The sequence below is a fragment of the Corythoichthys intestinalis genome, chromosome 7, assembly GCF_030265065.1.
Source record: "Corythoichthys intestinalis isolate RoL2023-P3 chromosome 7, ASM3026506v1, whole genome shotgun sequence".
NCBI classification, from domain to species: Eukaryota; Metazoa; Chordata; class Actinopteri; order Syngnathiformes; family Syngnathidae; genus Corythoichthys; species Corythoichthys intestinalis.
The window spans coordinates 35,278,229-35,301,037 of NC_080401.1; the positions used below are offsets into that span (position 1 = coordinate 35,278,229).

General features: G+C 37.9%; 1 protein-coding gene across 1 annotated transcript; it reads left to right on the forward strand.

Moving 5' to 3' along the window:
* The first annotated feature begins 890 nt into the window (after positions 1-890).
* On the forward strand, positions 891-18,093 carry mknk1 (MAPK interacting serine/threonine kinase 1). Its single transcript, XM_057842154.1, has 14 exons — positions 891-1,035; positions 1,777-1,839; positions 2,236-2,341; positions 2,410-2,508; positions 2,576-2,673; positions 5,134-5,213; positions 5,295-5,368; positions 5,455-5,559; positions 5,642-5,697; positions 7,610-7,705; positions 7,870-8,064; positions 10,805-10,969; positions 11,050-11,093; positions 16,445-18,093. The coding sequence occupies exons 1-14, from the start codon at positions 916-918 to the stop codon at positions 16,671-16,673; spliced, it is 1,530 nt and encodes a 509-aa protein (XP_057698137.1). The 5' UTR covers positions 891-915; the 3' UTR covers positions 16,674-18,093.
* The last annotated feature ends 4,716 nt before the right edge of the window (positions 18,094-22,809 follow it).

Sequence of the window (22,809 nt, forward strand, 5' to 3'; positions counted from 1 at the left end):
ACCGAGTGTCAGGACACAGCTGTGAATGGCCACAGCCGGATTTTTGGGGGATTTTATGGGTGAGGCATGGTGATATAACAAGGGTCGCGATCCAGAAATCGCAGATGACAAGGAGTGGTCATATATTTACCCTTTTAAACGTTATTTTTCAATTTTTTTTTTGTTCGGATCGAATATTTATCATCTAAATTCTAAAATATTGGGGGAAATGCGACAGTAACGAAAAAATACAATTAAGCGATAGTTATGAGGTAGATATCTGTGACTTTTTTACAGACGCCAATTTTTTCATTGTGACGTAATTTGTTTAACAGTGTAAAATATGCGAGTAAATAATTTTTTTAAGTCGTTTTTTTTTTTTTTCAAACTAAATATTAGACATCAATGAATGATTCTAATCTAAAAATGATAGACGTTTCGAATACTAAATACGATTACACACCTTCTTTCTATGGGTAGGTTGAAACAAAAGCGGCTGCGCGATGCCTGTAAACAGGGGCTTCCATGGTAAAACGGACATATTAAAAATAGTTTGGGGGCTTATTGCTCCATGAGTCTGCTATGGCAACATATAGACATATTGTTCCATCAAACACAATAGTTCTTTTAGCTTAAAATACAGCAGTGTATTTTAAAGAGGGGTGCAAGAGCAGAAACTGCTTTTTCAGCCTTGTCTGTGTTTTCTGCCATAGAAATTTTAACCAGAGGCTTCAGGGGGAAAAAGATCATATATTCTCATTAGTTTACTACTTTTTTACCTACTTAAAAATGAAAATTACTGTAGTCTTATTCATTTCAGTGTATAATATATACATTTTCTAAAACGTGAGCTTGTAAAACACGTACGCGTGACGTTTTATATCGGACCAATGGAAGAAGAGAATGTGCGGAAGTGGGCGCGGCTAATAACTGTTCATGTGGGTTCCCGCTCGTTGCGTCACGGGTCGAGCGGGTGGATTTCAGCCAGAATGGACACTTATATCAGCTGCTGGAAGCTCTAACCAGGGAGGTTCGGCCGGTTCGGAGAATGGTCAGGTCAGACTTTTTATGTTTTATGTTGGCCTTGACGTCAACGTAGCATACTAGCATTCCCTAATATGAATACGTAGGCAGGGCATGGACGGCAGCGGGATGGTTTGTTTCAGGTCTGTGCTGGGCTAGCCAGCTAGCTGTGGCTAACAACGTCATGTCGCTTGGGTGCCTTTTCTGATACGTATACAGTACCTTTAACAAGCGGGTGTTATGAAGGTAATAATTTTCCAGCATGTTAATGAAATGATAATGTTAGTAACCGCTAGTAGAGGCGCTTAGCTGTCAATGACGTCACTATCTGGCTTGGATTTGCTCATGTGAGCGAGCTATTGGATTTCATGCTGAAGTTTCCTGGTGAAGTCAAATTTATTTATGTAGCACTTCCGTCATAGAACTCGCAAAGCTATGTCAGTGGTGAAAATAAAAAATAAAATGGACACAATATGAAATTAAATATTGTTATAAATGAACGACATCCACAAGTTTATTTGTACAGCAAAATTCCTAAACCCTTGGTAAAATTCAGGTCTAAAATATGACCCCAGTTTTCTGGCTTGATTTGGAACTACCAATTTAGCCTTTCATTTTTGAGGGCTAAGTTCAATAACTGATGTTACCCAAAAGTTTCTTTTCAGCAATACTTGACATGTGAGATGATCAAGTTTATCTTATTCATGCATTTGAGTATTTTTCAGCTGACGTAATGTTTTCCAGGGCAACTAAATATTTGTGCTGTTCCCACAGTTGGCAGTGATGGTGAGGAACAGGATGATGACAGAGGTGCAAGTCTTCCAGCATTCGCTCCAGGTACGATCTATCAGCGTGATGATGTGAAATGCAGCCTTATCTACCTCAACAAACAGTCGTGCCATCACTCTCAGTGAGTCATGAACTATGACTGGATGTGCAGCTACTTCTGGTATCAGCCGGGGTTAGATAAGGTTGCTGTTTTGCGTTTTCAGAGTGAGCTACTGTTCTGGCAGGTTGCCCAAGCGAAGGGATACTTCATATTTTACGATATTAGTGGTTTAAACAAAACAAAAGCTCCATGCGTGTGGGGACTTCCAAGATTAAAAACAATCTTATAATTCAAAGTAATATTTTTTAGATATGAAAATAGAAACCATCCATTTCCTCTTGTGCTTTCTTGATCATTGATTTCATACCGTTCTTGCATGTTTCCTCATTTCCTGTCTGCTACAGGGCAACTCCATGGCTCTGGGCCAAGTAGTGCAGTGTTGTGGGGAACAGCAGCAGCTGAATGGGATCCCTTCAGAGACCAGGCCGCACATCACTCAAGTCCCTGCAGGTATGGCTGCCATATTGTTCAGTGCAGTACACGTGGTATTAAGTGTCTTCATTTCTTGTTGTCCTCAGAAGTTGAGAAAAGCCAGCCTTTGAATATCCCTGATGCAGCCAAACGAAAGAAGAAGAAAAGATCAAGAGTGGCCAACAGCTCGAATGGCACCTTTGATGGTAATAACAACAGGATTTGAGTACAACTTATTGGGATGAGTATTTAAGTCTTCTTTTTTCATTCAAGACATCTACAAGCTGACTGATGAAGTGCTTGGTCAAGGGGCATTTGCCAAAGTTCAAGGATGTATCAGCCTGCAGAATGGACAGGAGTATGCTGTGAAGGTAACTTTCAAATGCAGTTTCCATAAATGGGCATTTTGTTAAATTTTCATAGGCTACTTCAGCATTTGGAGATTTTTATAAAGGCTCTAGGGGTTCCTAGCTTTTGTTTTTTAACCATACAGTATATAGGCAAAGATTAGGTTCCACCCAGGCCTGTTTTTGCTTTGGTGGGAACCTCTGGGTAGCTCACGATGCGATTCTCGATACAAAGCTCACGATAACGATGATCTCATGATATGGCGATACAGCAATATTGATACATGGGTCAGGAAATCATTCTAGGATATTCTTCAAAATGACTAGTAAACAGAAAATCAAGCTGTTTTCATCCTTCTGCTGTGGATTAGAGTGAGTTTATCTCTAGTAGACGTCCAGTCGAACTTGAACAGGATTGGATGTCTCTGGCTTGGTCTTTGGAGCCAATGCAAGGCAATTTTTAATTAATTCATTATTAATTAATTAAAATAATTAATTATAATTTTGCGGCATTTCACGTCATTTCCTGTTGATTTTCGGTCACTTCCGTTTCCTTTTGGAAATTTATGGGTCACTTCCTGTTGATTTGGGGGTATTTACAGGTCACTTCATGTTGATTTTGGGTTACTGAAAAGGAAGTGATTCAAGAATGTCCCCAAATGAATAGGAAATGACTCAAAATGAACAGTAACTTCTAAATGCTCTTTAAGGAAAAGGAAGTGACCTGTAAATCCCTGCAAGACTGGCTGCGAATGGTCCGGTGTAATTGACAGCGCAAGACGTCTAATCCAGTCAAAATGAATAGCGTACCGCACGTCACACGCCACCGTTGCTCATTAGTATTCATGACGTTAGCAACTGTTGCTAGGGGAGTCAGACTCGTGTTTGTCCCTCATGCTAGATGCATGTAAATAGTGTACGAACGAGATTTTTACTGAGCTAAACCTACAAATTCTGTTCAAAAATGATGTCCCTGGTGCCAAATTCACTGGTAAAGATGTGAAAGAACATACAAATGTTTAGTTAGAGATGGCTTGAGTGCCGAGGGCTGAAAAAGACAGGAAAAAGCGCCGACCTGATCCAGAGGTAGCTTTTTTATCGAGACCTTTTTCTTGTGTGCATTGCCTTTCGCCACTGACAATGACATTCTCCTGTTTCAACAACCTATCTATTACAACAATATCCCCTGTCTTCTTATAAATTATATCCTCCGGTTGTCTTAGTAGCGATCGCAAATGCTACTCAGTGACAGCCAATGAACACTTTTAGTTTTTTCATTAATAATCTTAATTCTATTAATTTATTTACACGTCCCCCTTACTAAAGTTGTTTCTTTACAACAGAAAAAGTAGCAACAGTGGCAGTCAGATACCATTTTAATTTTTTTCCAGGTCATTCATTGTCGGACAGAAGCAGCATGGCAAAACACCGCACTAACAAAATAATAAAAAATTTCAAAATGGCTTGCCTTTTCCAGGCAGGCTATGTATCAAGGTTGTCATCTGTTGACCATGGCCCCCAACAAAATGTTTACTGCATATGAAGGTGGATGGCTTCACCGCGCTGGCGTTAAACTGGTCTTTTGGACGTCCGCACAAGTGGATCAATTTTTCACATTTTTTTCCTCTGAGTATTTGGCTTCGGCAAACGTATTCAGAAGACATCTTTCATATTTCGTAATGTCTAGAGTTATTTCTTCAAGTTCCATAGCACCAGTGTTTTCTTGGCATGTTATTTTTTGAAAGAGTACCGGCAGAAAACAAGCAGTACTAGCATGGGTTATATGCGAGCGCACTTCTATGTTGACTCCCTTCCGGTTTACGATGGTGACGTCACGCAGTCTTGTGGTCTAAAAATAGCATTTGTGCGGTATGCTATTAAATGGCTAGCGCTGTCAATAGCAGCCAGTGAGCTAACATAGACACTATTTTAATGGAAGATTTGATAGCAACCTGTTAGTTCCTTGTTTTGTAAACAGTGATACATTTTTGAATGGATATATCGATTCTTGTTGGGAGTATATCGATAAACTTTTGGGCTACAAGGTATCGCAATATATTACCGTCAGTATATTGTCAAAACCCTTGTTTTTAGAGTATATGGTGCCAATGCCATAAAATTGAAAAGAGACTCAAGAAAAGTGCCAGAGTATGAGTGAGACCAGATACCATTTTTATGATGAAAAGCACCACCGGATTGGACTTCTATCATTGTCAATGCTACTTGTTACAGTTAAACACAAAAATGACCTAGTACTGGCATTTAAAAACAAATATTTTGCCTACCTCTGGAAATATTGGCATTTACTTACGTTTTTTTTCCATGTTTACACTATAGAAAAATTAAATTCTGTATCTTTTCACATTATTAAACAAGATATTCTACCCTGGCATGCCCATTATCAAGGTGTTTTTCAGCCCTTTAAATGAACTATTGATCCCTACACAACATTGCAATGAAAATTGATTTTGGTCCGTCACATAGATCATAGAAAAGAGTGCGGGACACAGCCGCAGCCGGGTTTTTCGAGAGGTGGAGACGCTCTACCAGTGTCAAGGAAACAAGTAAGAACATTCATGTCTTGTATGAAAGACTGTGAAATGACCAGAATTAATTTGATCTAATTAGGGGATATTTTTACTCAGGAACATTCTGGAATTAATCGAGTTCTTTGAAGATGACGCCTGCTTCTATTTGGTCTTTGAAAAGTTGCGTGGAGGTAAGGTGAAAAAAGTCATCATTTTGTCTGCACACGATGTGAGCCTCACTGACTGTATGTTTTTTTTTTTTTTAATTTCTCTCCAGGCTCCATTCTTACACACATCCAGAACCGGAAGCACTTTGATGAGCTGGAGGCCAGCAAGGTGGTCCGCGATATTGCTCAAGCTCTTGACTTTCTACACACAAAGGGTATATCACCTTCTCGTTCAGTATCCTGACTTCCAGTTGACCTGTCTTAAGTTGTCATTGTAACAGCCTGTTGTCTTCACAGGTATTGCTCACAGGGACCTCAAGCTGGAGAATGTCCTCTGTGAATTCACTGATAAAGTAAAACCATTTTTTACAGGGTATTTTAAATGTCTTAAAATTTTTAATTAGAAAATGTGCTGGTGCCTTGAAATTGAATAGTAATTTTTTAGGCTTCTTTCACACCTGTGGTCCATTTGTGTTGTTCCAGTTCAGGCGGTAAATTGATACAGTTGTCTCATTTTCCATAGTTTTTTTTTTTTTTTTTCTCAAGGCAACATTCTGAATCTGTTTAAAATAGATGAACGATACTAATTCCTTAATGACTACTACTTCACCCAAATGACTAAGGGTGTAACGGTACATGTATTTGTATTGAACCGTTTCGGTACGTGGTGCTCGGTTTGGAACGGAGGCGTACGGAACGAGTTTCTGATGTAATCTAACCCTTACTTTTCGAGGCTGTGAGTCGATCAGGTTACAGTTTCTTTGTGTAGATTATACTTACTCTGTCTTCTCTACTATAATGAGGACCAACACGGTAGGACAGTATATAACCCAGAAATGTCAACGGCGCGACAAAGTGGCCACCGCGAGAACGCAGGGAAACGCGGGCATTAAAGTCGATCAGCCAATGCACACCAGTCGCAGTGCGGCCGCATGTAGATGCGTTCCAGAAGCGGCTCAACGCGACGCACGCGAAAAGAACTGCAGAGTTTATTATTTGACGCGAGACGCGACCCTCCAGCGTCAATACTACTACCGGTACCTAGGATCTGGCAGACCGGAAGTCACTCGTGTAAAAATACGGTGGATCCGGTCGATTTTCAAACTTATATGCAATCGTAACCTACTTTTTGACTCCATCTGATCTCTTGAGTGGTAGATCGGGGCACAGTTGACTTGTCTTTGTTGATTTACTGGTGTCTTCTCTGCTATAATAATAACCAACACGGCCCCGTGTTCAATACAAAACCCTCCTACCACAACAAAACAAGTAGGAACTAATATTCACATAGGAACTAAAGAAATCACATTTGTAAAATATAAACGCATAATAAAATAAATAATAGCCCATTTAAATAAATTGAAATGAGCTAAAACTCCTGTAATTAAATAATAGATCCTGCTTACACAGTTAAATTTATTAATTTCTGTGTGGCGCTTTAACTTGAGAAAATCCACCAATAAAGCTTTTAAAAACCGTTCATAAGAGAAAAAAAAAGATTCATTGAGGCATTTCATTTGTAAAATACATGTTAAAATCTTTGTCATTGGGATTGCTTTTCTCTTTAGTACAGGACTTCTTTTTTTCTTCTTTCTTTCAGAAAGAAAGCTGACCAATACCCGGGGTCTGAAAGGCAAATTGTTGTTGGATTATCTTTAAATACCCGCTACTTTTCGAGCACAATTCTAGCTTTGTATAGGCTAATGTTCCTATTGTTGAAAGCACAAAGGTGTGTAATAAACAACTAGCATATTTATATTTTGCATTTTGTTTTCTTACTGTACCGAAAATGAACCGAACCGTGACCTCAAAACCGAGGTATGTACCAAACCGAGATTTTTGTGTACCATTACACCCCTACAAATGATGGATTTGGTGAAAATTTGCTGTGAGAATTAGTACTAGGATAAAGATCTTTTGCATTGATCTTAAAGTGAATAATTTTGTCTGTGTTATGTAATTTCTGTACGGTTCCTGACACAGATGGCAGGAAAAACACAGGCGTTTTTGTATATGTGCGTCTAAGTGCTAAATGGTTAACACATATTGAACATCCGACCGACATTTATCCGCTTTTCCAAGAATAACAATAGTGGAGCATCGCAAGAGTGTGAGGTGATTTCTATTTTTGTGGTTAGTGTACCCGAGGTCATCCAATTCTATCACCAATTCAAAGGTGTTTTTTTTCTTCGTAACAGTCAAAAAGGACAGATGTAAAAGTGTCCCTAGTTTTACTTTATAAACCTTTTATCTGACTCTTTTTAGGTGTCTCCAGTTAAGATCTGTGACTTTGACCTGGGAAGTGGTATGAAGCTGAGCAGTGCTTGCACACCTATAACGACTCCAGAACTCACTACACCAGTAAGATTTGTAAATCAATTTACTATTTCCAACCACTGTACAACAGCGCATCAGTGTATCGTGAGAAATAATCCAATTCAACATGGAGTAATTGGTTTAAAGAATGTATTTGATTGATCTCTATGCTGTTAACTAACATCTGCTTAATTCTGTTCTGTTTTCAGTGTGGTTCAGCAGAGTACATGGCCCCTGAAGTAGTGGAAGTTTTCACTGATGAGGCGTCCTTCTACGACAAACGCTGCGACTTGTGGAGCCTAGGGGTCATTCTCTACATCCTGTTAAGTGGCAGCCCGCCCTTCACAGGCAACTGTGGCAGTGACTGTGGATGGGACCGAGGGGAAAGATGCCGCACATGCCAGGTAGCGTAGACTCACCGGGCTGCGACTTTACGGCGACCTATTAACTAGCCTAATAGTGTATTCCCTATGAAAGATTTTTTAAAAAGCATTTCAAGCAAACTTAAGCAAATTTTTAATGCCTGTGCCCATAGGTGAAACCTACAAAAGGAGGTTAAAGTATTTGGTTTCAAATGTCTTTATATGTTTGTGGTCAAAATAACTCAAGAAGGAATTGAAGGATGATAGTCAAACTTGCATGATATGTTTGTAATATGAAATAGAAGGGGTGATTGAACTTTTAGGTAATGAGGTCAAAGGTCGGGGAAGTTAGAAAAGCAATTTTGTGACAATTTAAAAACAAATTCAGGGATTCTCAAACTTGCAGGATATATTTGTGATATCAAATGGAAGAGAACATTTAATTTTGGTGTACTGAAGTCAGAAAAGTAATTTTGCGATGGCTCGAGGACTAATAAAGGGATTATGATCAAACTTGCAGGATATGTTTGTAATTCAAAACTGAAGCGGGGATTGCATTCTGGGGTTATGAGGTCAAAGGTCACAGAGATCGGAAAAAGAATTTAGCAATAATCAAGACCAAATAACAGCATTATGAAACTTGCAGGATATGTTTGTAATATGAAACGGAACAGTTGATTCAGTTTTGGGGTGATGAGGTCAAAGGTCACAGAGGTCAAAAAAGGAATTTCGCGATCAATTGTTTAATACTTAAAGGGAGTGCCAACTCTCCCAAATATGGCGGTGCTTTGAATTTAGCCGGTTAGGCGAATGATGCTGTCTGTAAGTGGACTACTAGTCGACTTTTTGACTACAAATGACTGTTTCTGCGTACATATATGAACAGTAGGGAACTCAAAGTTTCTTGGTACCAAGATGCCACCAGACCGTAGTCCCCCCCCCCTTTTTTTTAAATTTTTTTTTTTTTTTAACCTGATCTCAAAAACGCTAAATAGGTTAGTTTTTTTAAACAAACAATATCTCACTTGCCCCTACAACAGCTCAAAAACAGTCAATAGTTTTCCTTATAAACGAATAATGAGGGCTTAGTTCCCCTAAAACGGTTCAAAAACGGCGACTAGGTGAGTTTGTAAACCCCAACAAAAGCAAAAATCAACAAATTAGCAAAACCTAACTGCAGGAATCTAGATGTTCACTGCATATTAGGGCTGCAGCTATCGAATATTTTAGTAATCGAGTAATCGACTGAAAATTCTATCGATTAATCGAGTAATCGGATAAAACAAATATATTTTTAGGTGAAGAGCAATTATAGATATACATGAGAAAACAAGACATTTTATCATTTTCAGTCAATCAATGTCTTTATTTTTTATGTATATTGTTGGAAACAGCCAACAATTGCATCTCAGATGTAACTAGAATTAAAAAAAAAAAGACTAATTCACTATATATACATTATATGTGTATATATATATATATATATATATATATATGTATATATATGTGTATATATATATATATATATATATATATGTATATATATGTATATGTATATGTATATATGTATATGTATATATATATATGTATATATATGTATATATATATATATATATATATATGCCTTTACGCTTGATAACACACATCACTTAAAAGTTAGGATTTTTTCCCACATTTTTCAATTGAATTTCTATTTGTGTCAAGCCATTTTTAAGTTCTAGTAAAGCTTTAAGTTAGTCTAAACTGTAAGTCCTGATAGGATTTTGAATCTTTGCAGTGTTCAAAATAAATGTATGATACAGGCTGTATTGGAGCACATTAGGGACTAGTGCTACTTGGTGTTTTATCCAGCAATGACTACTAAGCTAAAATTGATAGTTAGCATTATTGAGTTTTTATTTGACACCCTCATCACTCCACAACGCTATGTTATGTTAAAGCCTGTATGTAAGACACGTTAGCCACGCATCGAAAGTGGTCTTAATTAATAGAAACCTAGCCCTCCGTAGGGCTAACGTTACGTGAGCTAGTAGTGACAGTAACGTTAATCTTATATATTAGCGCTTAGCGCTCTTTATTAGCGCTTAGCGCTCTACTGCTTTAAGATGGCGGCTGTTTGCTAACGCTGCCCAGACGCGGCCTAGTCTATCATTTAGCATCTAGTTCAACATACATGTGATCTCTATGAGACTCATCAAACGCTGCCTGCAACTAACGTAGCATGTGCAGGCTAGTATTTAGCAACGTCGGCGTCGTTTGTAGCGGCTGTCTGCTACAGTAAGTTTTTTTTTTTTTTTTTGCTTCTTCCTCTACGCACGTGACATCAGCGCGTTGTCCCGCATTAAAAGTAGTCCGAGCAAAACGTGATGCTTAGTGCTGTCAAAATAAACGATTACTCGAGGTGAATAAAATTACTCGGATCAGTTTTTAAACTCGAGTTGCTCGAGTATTCGTTTCAGCTCTACTGCATATGCACTTAAATTTGTCAGAACGTTGGTTCTTGATTTATTGCGCCTCATCTGTCACCGCATAGTGTCGAACAAATTGATATATCAAACGAGTGCAGGAGGGGAGAGAATCAGGTTTCTGTTATCACCTGATCATCTGACTCATCTTATCGCAGCCATCAGGAGACACCCGTGTGTAGTCATGAGCAGATCGTCGTCCAAAAAAAGCATGCGATTGCAGTAGGAACATGGAGCTAGCGTGCTGAGAATGTCACCTCCACGCTAGAATGTGTGACGCATGTCTAATTAAGACGCCGTTTGACGTCCGCCTCCAGAGTCACCTATTCGAGAGCATCCAGCAGGGCAAATATGAGTTCCCGGACAAGGACTGGGCTCACATCACAGACGCAGCCAAGGATCTTATCAGCAAACTGCTGGTACGAGATGCCACTCTGCGCCTCAGTGCCGCTCAGGTCCTTAAGCACCTGTGGGTGCAGGGGGTAGGTATAGTTTTGTGCATGGTATTTGATTGTTTATTCATACACACCCGAATTTATATGCTTCACCTGTCTTTACGCAGAATGCACCAGAGAGAGGTCTTCCAACGCCTCATGCCCTACAGAGGTAAGACCAATGAAAATAACAGCTTGGACGGTATGAGAATTTGGTTATTACATCTGGTAAAATCCACAAATAATGGATGCCTTAACCCCACAGGACTCTCATCTGATGCCAAAAGTTGGTGGCAAGGCACTATTTTTCTGTCAGATGGCAAAGGGCTCTGTAAATGAACCTCCTCTCCCTCACTTCAACATAATTCCATAGCACCAAAATGGTGCCAAAGCACTTATTTTATATTAGATAGGGCTTTACCAGTGAATAATCTGTAATCTCCCTCAAAATCAAGATCCGCTGCAACATCTCAGCAAGCATGGTGGAAGCAGTTTTTATAGCCTATAGATCACAGGTCTGAGGGCCCGCCATCTTATTTGTGTGGCCTACAAAGTAAATCATGTATTTCCTGTTTCTTGGAAATAAAATTGAAGTCAACTTTCTGTAGTCCTCAGAAATCGAGAAGAGAGAGAATATATATATATATTTTTTTCACTTTTTAAAAGTTTAAATATAAGAATATTTAGAACTTACACAAATGTTTATAAAAAGAGAATACTTAAAGAAAACCTTTAACTCATTTAAGTTATGTAAAATTTATATATATATATGTACTATAACCATAGACTTCATAATGTATTGACGGGACACGGGTTCGGGGCCGATAAATAGGGGGGCCTGCATTGTTGGTGAGGTCGTCAAAGCTGACTGAGTGGAATCGCAGACAAAGAGCTTTTTTCGTTGAAAATTCTTGTGAATAAATGCTAAAATCCCCGAATTCTATATAGATATGGACGTAAAACAGTCTTGATTCTTGGTTAAAAGCAAAAAAAAAACATAACATGCAGTTGGAATTTTTTTAATGTTAATATGTCGAAGTACAATGCTAGTCTGTTAGTGAATGTAGCTAGTGGCCGCCTGATGCACAGTAAACTGAGCTATTCCAATAAAACTTCTTGTGAATGAATGCCTAAATCCCTGAATTCTTTATAGATATGGACGTAAAACAGTCTCGATTCTTGGTTATAAGCAAGAAAAACGTAGAGTTAGCATTTATTTTACGTAAATATGTCAAAGTGCAATGCTAGTCTGTTAGTGAATGCAGCTAGCAGCCGCCTGATGTAAACAGAGCTTTTCCGGTAGAAATTCTTGAGAATAATTGCTTAAATCCCCAAATTCTTTATAGTACTAGATATGGACATAAAACTGTCTCTATTTTTGATCAAAAGCAAAAAAAAAAAAAAAATGTGCAGTTAGCATTTATTTTACGTTGATATGTCAAAGTACAATGCTAGTCTGTTAGTGAATGTAGCTAGCGGCCGCCTGATGTAAACCGAGCTTTTCCAGTGAAAATTCTTGTGCATAAATGCTTAAAGTCACGAACTCTTTATAGATATGGATGTAAAACAGTTTGGATTCTTGGTTAAAAGCAAAAAAAAAAAAAAAACGTGAAGATAGCATTTATTTTATGTACTGTAAATATTGCGAACTATGATGCCAATGCAGTAGCGTTTAATTTCTCCCATTTATTTTTTTTCATTTTTCAAAATGCATGCATGGTACGAAAAATATAATGATAACATTGAATCCTTGAACAAATCACTCCTGAGACAAACCCTCCTGTATGTATGCGGCACAGCTTTCATACCTTTTTTTACCAGAAATCCGGCGTTTAATCGCTGTGTGCATGTGTTTGTGAATAGCTACTCCTAATGTGGGCAGCCCCCTACTTGAATGCGAGGCGCACTGCATGACCGATCTGGCCCGTCAGTACATTATGAAGTCTATGACTATTACAATGATTTATTTCTGTTTTTATTCATATTGTAATAATTGTTTTCTAATTAAACATAAAATATTGCCATTGATTTAAAAATAGCCTTGTTTTATGCGCACAATGGAAGCTCGGTGTGATGACGTAATTTGTCACCGTCACTAGACGAACACTACCGGTTTTCTGCAATTCCTTCTACACGGCGAGACATCCAACACATGCGCACGTCGGCTGAAAGCGCCGAGTACTTACTATTTATGTTTTACTTTTTGCATGTGTTTCCCTCTCATACTTTTAAGCCTTGTTTTTCTTGTGGTAGCTAAAAGCAGATTGTTAATCTGTTGACCACATTAGTCACGTAGCATATTTAAATCACCCTTATATGATGTAACTCCATTTAAGTATTTTCTTAAGGCATCTTTAGGATGTTCTGTCTGTATGCATCTAAACAAAACAAACAAAGCGCATGTTAGTACATTGGATGTCAAATTCGCCTCTTGTAGGACATTTCGCCGGTGTAGCACATTTGGCAGAACACTGGTTTTGTCCTACTCTCATCTCATCTCATCCCGTCTTTCCTGTTCTTTTTGTTTTTGCTACTCGTTTTGTGAAATATCGACAGTGCTGCCAAGCACATTAATGTTCCTCTGGTTAAAATTGAAAGGGTTGACCAGATGACATGTTTATGTCGAAAGAGTCATACTCTAGAAGCCCGGCAGTGTAACTCAGTGACGTCACTCAAATTGTACAAAAACAAAAACATCAAGAGGGGTTTTAAAGGGTATGTCATGCCCTGGGAAAATGGTAATATTCCATCATTTATCCATAAACGCATGCCTTTTGTATTCATATCATTCCACTTCGTGTAATTACACACAAGAAAATGAGAGAAATTTGGCTCGATTGTCAAGCTAAAACGACCAGCGCCCGAGATCTGGCAGATTGTGTGCGTGACGTCACGACAAGTGAAGAGAGTGCCACCGGCCACTAGGGGGGCAGTGCCTGTCTGCATCAATATAATTCCTTCTAGTGAGTGGAGAATTAGGGGTGTTTTGAGCTGTTTATTCTGATGCATTGTGTTCGTCCTGCACATATTCCAGGTTCCCTCATGAAGAAACACCCCTCGTTGTCAATAAAAGAGAATTCAGAATTGACAGTGAGGGGTGTTTCTTCAACAAGAAAAAGGCTCAGTGCTTTAATACTGAATGGCGGCGATGATCGCAGACAATTTCGTTTCTAGTTTCAGCGACGAATCCGACGTAGAAGGACGTAACGAATGTTCATCTAATGGTGACGAGGAGAGTTACGAAGCTTTAATCGTTTTTTTACGTTACCAATTTGAGCCCATACGAACGCCAATGCAGCGTAATGAAACGGTCATTGAGGGGAGCAATGACACTGATGAAACATCGGCAGCAGATCGTGTGGGAAACACCAATGATTTGTTTTGCATTTGTTTTTGTGAAGCTGATACACCATGACTGCAAAATATAGGAATGCATGGAATAATTATCATTTATTGCGCTATCATAGCTTTTCGCTCTGCCAACAGACACAAATATGAATGGGATCAGAGGATTTGTTCTATATATTTTACGAACGATAATGTATACATGTGTCCAGTCCTGTATCCAATGCTTGACATTTTTTTAAATTAAAAAAAAGAGTACTCACTCTGGCCATTTCGAGCTTGGCTGCTCCCCTCCTTTGCTTAGCCTTAGCCTCCTTTGCTAGTCATCGTCCTCTTTCTTGATATCTCGGGACATTTAGGTCGCTGCGCGTGTATGGTCGGCACCGCATCTCCTTTGAGCAGCAATCTTTTAGCAAAATCCGATTTCACTTGTCCATAGTTCGAGAAGCTTTCAGGTGGAAAATGCGCACCACAGAAAAGCGTGCCGGAGGCTGTGTCTAGAAAATTAGCCCTCTTTGCACGGACGAACTTTACCCATTGTCTGCGTCGTCTAACTTTTTTTTCCGCGTTCGGGAACTCCTGGATACTATATTCCGATAAATAACTATTTGTACACCACACAGCACAGCAGTTTTGAACCATTTTTGTGATGTTTTCGTCAAACAAACCCCAACGCTACTCTCTCGTCGTTAAAAAACAATGGCACCTGGCTCCACCTCGACTGTCAATCACTTGTCGTGACGTCCCCGCCCCATTCGGCTGTTTCCGGAACACTTTCGGGAATGTTCGTCATTTTCGATCTATTTTCGATAATTGCTCATTAATGTGATTGATTTTTTTGTTAACTTTATCAATATTTGTTATCTTGGCACATAACGGTTCCATTGATGTCTCACACCCCCTTTGCCGCTACATACCCTTTAATATCAAATTATTGTAACTCATAATAACATTTATCTTTTAAAAACTACAAGTCTATCTGTGGATCCCTTTAAAACTGTTTTCAGATATAGGGCGCACCACGTTATAAATTGTAGTAGCGTTTGGTGTTGCATTATGCATTCACTACATGGAGCGTCGCTAAAGGGAATGCCATGCCATGATTAACCAATATGTATCCATATTGTAAATAAGGCGCACTGTCGGCTTTTGAGAAAAATGCAGGCTTTTAGGTGCGCTTTACAGTGCTGAAAATACGATAAATGAGAAAATATGAAAAATAAAGATTAAGTAAAAAAATATATATATGTATTAGGGCTGTCAAACGATTAAAATTTTTAATCGAGTTAATTACAGCTTAAAAATTAATTAATCGTAATTAATCGCAATTCAAACCATCTATAAAATATGGCATATTTTTCTGTATTGTTGGAATGAAAACAAGACGGATATATACATTCAACATATGGTACATAAGTACTGTATTTGTTTATTATAACAATAAATCAACAAGATGCCATTAACATTATTAACATTCTCTTAAAGCGATCCATGGATAGAAAAACTTGTAGTTCTTAAAAGATAAATGTTAGTACAAGTTATAGAAATCTTGTATTAAAACCCTTCTTAATTTTTTCGTTTTATTAAAATTTGTAAAATGTTCAAATAAAAAAATTAAAGTAGTAGCTCGCCATTGTTGATGTCATTACACCATGCTCACTCCCCAAACCCATAAAATCATTTGGACACAAGCGCCAGCAGAGGGCGCCAAACAACAAAAAACAAGTAACAAGCGGACATTACGCTGCTGTCATTTTAATCTGAGCGGGGCATGTGCGTTAATTGTGTCAAATATTTTAACGTGATTAATTTAAAAAATTAATTACCGCCCATTAACGCGATAATTTTGACAGCCCTAATATATATATATGAGTATATTTACCATTAAGGAGCCTTAAATCAGTATTAGGGTCAACTTGTACATCAACATGTCTAAGTAATCGTCAACTGTCAAAATAGTTGTTTATTTGATAATTTATTAGTTGTGGATTTGTAGTGGCGGACAATGGCCCTTCAAACGAAATAACTGTGATGTGGCCCACGACAAATGGGAGTTTGACACCCCTGCCTTTGATAAACAGTACTTTAATCATTAAATGCACCACAAGCTGCTGTTATAGTCATTTATGTTAGACCCGCAACTGAAGAAACACCTTTCTTTCTATGTTCAACACATAGGAACAGCAGCACAAAAGACCTGAGCCAGTTTGCTGCTGAAGCCATCGCTTTCCACAGGCAGCTGTCGCAGCATGATGAGCAGCAACAGGAAGAAGTGGAGGGGAAGGTATGCCCCACAATCGTTTGTTCCATGAGACTCTCACCTCCATCCAACTCCAGGCTGGCTCGCAGGAGGGCGCAGTCCAACGCCCTGCGCGGCCAAAACGGCACAACCGAGCTCACGGCCTGAAAAGGAACCGCTCAACAGCCTGTTTAATGCTCCTCCACTTCTTCGACTTTTTTTTAAAATCCGTCCTTTGTCTCCCAATGAGTGTGTATGTGTTGGATTGAAACAACCAGTCTATTAGAAGTTTTGTAGAAATCCTTTGTTTCTTCCTCTTTGCATGTAGTCCTCCCAGTTACAGCAAAGTAGCACTTCCTCTTAGAAACCCCGGGGAAATTCCAAAGATTTTAGAAGTTTTTTTTTTTAATTTGCTTTTATAAAGCATGTCTTGTGTATGTGAAATTGAGTTTCTCGGCATCTCCTAAGCTACAGTGGGTTGTGAGTTTTCATTTGTATTTTCAGACTGTGAAGAAAGAACTTGGGTTTTTTTTTTTCGTTATTAAACTGTTGTATACAAATATTACTTTTAGTTAGTAATACATATTACGATTGTCTAAGATTTGGTGCAACACAGTCAAGTTCAAGTCAGCTTTGCATGAAACATTATTTTTCTAACTTGATACTGCCACGTTTTATACTTGTCTACTTAAAAACGTTCACTCGTTGATGTGAAAGATAATGACACTTTAAGGAGAGATTCTAGAGTATATTGTTAACATTGATTAAGAAATATAAGGGATTCCATATGGTATTAAAGGGATTTATTTTCATGTATGTGTTGTGGATCTATTTAGGGCCCCACCTGATATGTCCATGATAGAAGACTTTGGGTGCATGCTCTTTGTTTGAGTCCAGTTATGCTGTACTCGAAATGCGTATGAAGACCATTTTACTTTTGTAGCACCTCCCTGCGTTTAACTCCATAAAAATCTTACGGGCTAAAATCAGGAGTCACAACAGTCTTTTTATGATGTGCATCATGTATCTCTATCTCATGCTTAGGGCCATTTGTGGTGGATTTTATAGCTCTAGTTTATTGCTGCTGTCCTAAAGAGCAAGTAGAACACATTTTTGGTTTATGACTGAGTCAAAAGGATGCGGTTTAAATCGCATCGATCAGATACCTCGCACATTTCTGTTGTTAAATTGCTGGTCCTGAATGTGCCAAGAAAAAATAAGCTATCCTTTACATTGGATAAATTATTTAAGGAAATATTTTTTTATTGAGAGATTAGTTTATGTTCTGTGTAAGAAAGTAACGTGTCTGCAGGGTTGCCGTGGACACAACATCTCTATAGCAACGCTGAGCCGCTGCCTCAAAGGAAGATCAGCTCAGAAAGGAGTGCTGGCTAAATTAAAAGCTTCTTATCTGATGTCCTTTTTTTGTCACCATTTACTCAAGTAGCCACATATGAGTAAGGTATGCATTTATCCAGCCACTCTCCTTTGTGTTTCTACTACAGTTAATGGTCTTATGCAAAAGGTGCTAAGGATATTTGTCTTGGCATAATACTCCGAATAAAAGAATATCCTTGATAAGCTCTCTTGTGCTGTGTCTTTTATCACTCGTGACGTGCAAGAGCGCCACTCAAATCCAAAATGAGGTTACCAAAATACAAGAAATCTTTAGTGATGGTATATTATTGAAAACAAAGTAAAACTACAATAATAAGCATATCAATGCCTTCTTAAAATAACTCAATATTGTCAGGAAACCAAAAAATAAACCACTTGAGGTTTTGATATTACTGGAAAGTTTTAATTAAAATATATACTGGACTGTCTCAGGAAATTAGAATACACAATATTCTAATTTCCTGACTGTCTCAGGAAATTAGAATATTGTGTATTCTAATTTCCTGAGACAGTCCTGCATATATACACAGGACTGTCTCAAAAAATTAGAATATTGTGTATTCTAATTTCCTGAGACAGTCCAGTATATACTGTATATATATATATATATTGGATGTGCCGATTACCGGTTTTGAGGTATGTCGTGATATGAAAACGTCAAAGTTTTAAACCTGCACAAATTTTTAGTCATACCGTCGCTAAGGTATTAGCAATTGTTTTATGTCCCAAAAATGCATGGAGAAATCCCTCACTTGCAGCTGTAAGGCTCAACCCTCCCCCACCGGTTGTTGCTCAGTGTCAGTGAGCTGTGTTACACGATGGCTGGAGGAGGTTAAACTCCTGAACTTTTTCCCCTATTGAAGGAAAAGAAATCACTGGTATGGTTAACTTCAGCTACAGAAAAGTTACAGTTGGACATAAAACATGTTTGCAGAGGGTGAACACTGTCATGAACATTTCCCACCAGCTACAAGAGTTAACTCCAGCGTGTTAAGTGTGTCTAGCATTAGTAGAACATGTGGTGTTTGTTTTTGTTTCTCTGGCAACTGTGTTGAGAAAGAGATTGTGTGAATAATGTAAACATGATACAAGTCATACACACGTGCTTTTAATGGAAAATAATTCAATTATTTTTGTTCTGATGGTAATAATGTTCTGCTGTGGCTGTGGGTTTAGGCTCACTTAAAGGACTGCATTTATTTGAATTTTGTTTAGAATACTATCTATTTTTTAATGTTAATTTGACAGTATAAATATGTTCCAATATGCTAATAGGTTTTGGGGGGGAAAAATCCAGTTTAATGGAAAAAAAATTTTCCCAAAAAATAAAATTGTTCAAACCCAGATATGTCAAAGTAACACATTTTAGAGCTGTCACTAAAATACAGTGAAACCGTGATATTTTGGTTTAAAGTTATCATACAGTCAGAATATCTTACTGGCACATGCCTAATATATATATATATATACAGTGCCTTGCAAAAGTATTCGGCCCCCTTGAACCTTGCAACCTTTCGCCACATTTCAGGCTTCAAACATAAAGGTATAAAATTTTAATTTTTTGTCAAGAATCAACAACAAGTGGGACACAATCGTGAAGTGGAACAAAATTTATTGGATAATTTAAACTTTTTTAACAGATAAAAAACTGAAAAGTGGGGCGTGCAATATTATTCGGCCCCCTTGCATTAATACTTTGTAGCGCCACCTTTTGCTCCAATTACAGCTGGAAGTCGCTTGGGATATGTTTCTATCAGTTTTGCACATCGAGAGACTGACATTCTTGCCCATTCTTCCTTGCAAAACAGCTCGAGCTCAGTGAGGTTGGATGGAGAGTGTTTGTGAACAACAGTCTTCAGCTCTTTCCACAGATTCTCGATTGGATTCAGGTCTGGACTTTGACTTGGCCATTCTAACACCTGGATACGTTGATTTTTTTTAACCATTCCACTGTAGATTTGGCTTTATGTTTTGGATCATTGTCCTGTTGGAAGATAAATCTCCGTCCCAGTTTCAGGTCTTGTGCAGATACCAACAGGTTTTCTTCCAGAATGTTCCTGTATTTGGCTGCATCCATCTTCCCGTCAATTTGAACCATCTTCCCTGTCCCTGCTGAAGAAAAGCAGGCCCAAACCATGATGCTGCCACCACCATGTTTGACAGTGGGGATGGTGTGTTCAGGGTGATGAGCTGTGTTGCTTTTACGCCAAACATATCATTTTGCATTGTGGCCAAAAAGTTCAATTTTGGTTTCATCTGACCAGAGCACCTTCTTCCACATGTTTTGTGTGTCTCCCAGGTGGCTTGTGGCAAACTTTAAACGAGACTTTTTATGGATATCTTTGAGAAATGGCTTTCTTCTTGCCACTCTTCCATAAAGGCCAGATTTGTGCAGTGTACGACTGATTGTTGTCCTATGGACAGACTCTCCCACCTCAGCTGTAGATCTCTGCAGTTCATCCAGAGTGATCATGGGCCTCTTGGCTGCATCTCTGATCAGTTTTCTCCTTGTTTGAGAAGAAAGTTTGGAAGGACGGCCGGGTCTTGGTAGATGTGCAGTGGTCTGATGCTGCTTCCATTTCAATATGATGGCTTGTACAGTGCTCCTTGAGATGTTTAAAGCTTGGGAAATCTTTTTGTATCCAAATCCGGCTTTAAACTTCTCCACAACAGTATCTCGGACCTGCCTGGTGTGTTCTTTGGTTTTCATAATGGTCTCTGCACTTTAAACAGAACCCTGAGACTATCACAGAGCAGGTGCATTTATACGGAGACTTGATTACACACAGGTGGATTCTATTTATCATCATCGGTCATTTAGGACAACATTAGATCATTCAGAGATCCTCACTGAACTTCTGGAGTGAGTTTGCTGCACTGAAAGTAAAGTGGCCGAATAATATTGCACGCCCCACTTTTCAGTTTTTTATCTGTTAAAAAAGTTTAAATTATCCAATAAATGTTGTTCCACTTCACGATTGTGTCCCACTTGTTGTTGATTCTTGACAAAAAAAATTAAATTTCATATCTTTATGTTTGAAGCCTGAAATGTGGCGAAAGGTTGCAAGATTCAAGGGGGCCGAATACTTTTGCAAGGCACTGTATGTGTGTGTGTGTGTGTGTGTATATATATATATATATAAATATATATATATATATATATATATATATATATATATATATATATATATATATATATATATATATATATATATATATATATATAGGTACAGTATATAAAACTCAAAGCAGGTGTTGCAGATTTGCAACAACTAAATGATAATCACCTAATTTATCATGATTCATATTTTCTGAGCCATATTTAATTCAAAATTGCCATTTTTCCCTGTTACTAAATTTTAATTTGAGCCTCAGAGGTTGACAATATTGAATATATGTTATATATTTTTTAATTTTCAAAAATGTTTAATTCAAGTTTTCAATTTGTGTGAGTTATATTGCATTTAATTTAGTGTTTTGATTATAGGTTATTTGTATGGCTTATAGTTTAGTACAATTTATGTTTTAGGTTTAGTGTTCTTTATAATATGATTTGTTGTCGTGGTCCTTATTTTTCTACAGTGTTATAATTGAATGCAAGTAAATGTGGTGTCATTTCTGCTGTTATTCATTTATTTATTATTATTATTATTTTAATTTAACATCATGATTAAATTTTAGTGATTTCGTTTCAATGTTATTTATCTTATTGTTGTGTATAATGCTTGTATTCGAAGTGTTTTTTCATTTTTATTACTATTATTTTCAGTTTAAATCATAGTAATGTAATTTTGTGTCTGTGTTTTTAGTTCAATATATCTTTATGATCATTTGATCGACAATCTGTTTTACTATTGTAGTCCAGGCTATAAAAGGGGCGTACATGTTAGGCAGTTCATCAGCAGCGTGGTGGAAGTGGCTCAGTGTGCTCCTCACCAGCAGAGAGGACACATCAGATATCTGCTTCTTTTGGGACGAGAATAGACAAACATCTTGAATGCAAGTAAGTGAATCTTAATAATAAATGGTAAGGGAGGGTCTTTGCACAGCATCTGTTGTGCACAATTCACTATCTTTAAAGCATACATTAGGATCTGATACTGTATGCACATTTCTGTAAGTGTTTTGACCTGAGTTTTTGGTAAGCATGAAATGATGATTTCTAGCACGGACAATGTATATGGGGTCACACAGGTTAGTATTGCCCCGCCCCCCACCCAGAGAAAACGATGCGTGAAATGGTTTTCTAATGGTATAACTACTAGTATAACCTTTTGTGTTAACCTGTTAACCATTGGTGTTTGTATATGGGAGGACCTAAGAAAGATGCTCAACCAAGTAGCTTGCATTCATTTGATTGATTGTTGGAAGGTGATTACGGATTGGCTTTGTCGGTGCACTCATTATAGATAGTTTGATTTTTCAGGATTTTGAAGCTTTTTTCTCCTAAATAATTAGAGATGTTCCAATTCAGACTTTTATAAACGTTTCGATTTTTTTTTAATACAGTAGGCTACTGGGTACACAATTTGAATGAAGGAATAACCAAAGCTGAAATTTTATCAACAAACCCTATGCAAATTTTCAGGTGTTTAGTATAAGAAAGTCATCATGGAATATTGAAATGCAAATATTTCTCATCTACTTTGGCTGTTTTCTCAGGTTGCATGATCTCGAAGTGTGATGCGTTTGTCAATTCTACTCAGATTTCAAATATTCTTGCAGATTTGACATGATCTTCGAAATCACTATCAGGATCACCGTAAATTTTTTGACCTGTCAAGTTTTACACTTTTGTTTTCAGTGAACAGTCACTGGCAAACTTGAATTAACTGTGGTAATGATGACCGCACATCATAACAACAGTTCTTTTCATTTCTCTCCAGCCTCTTGTTCACCCTAGGTG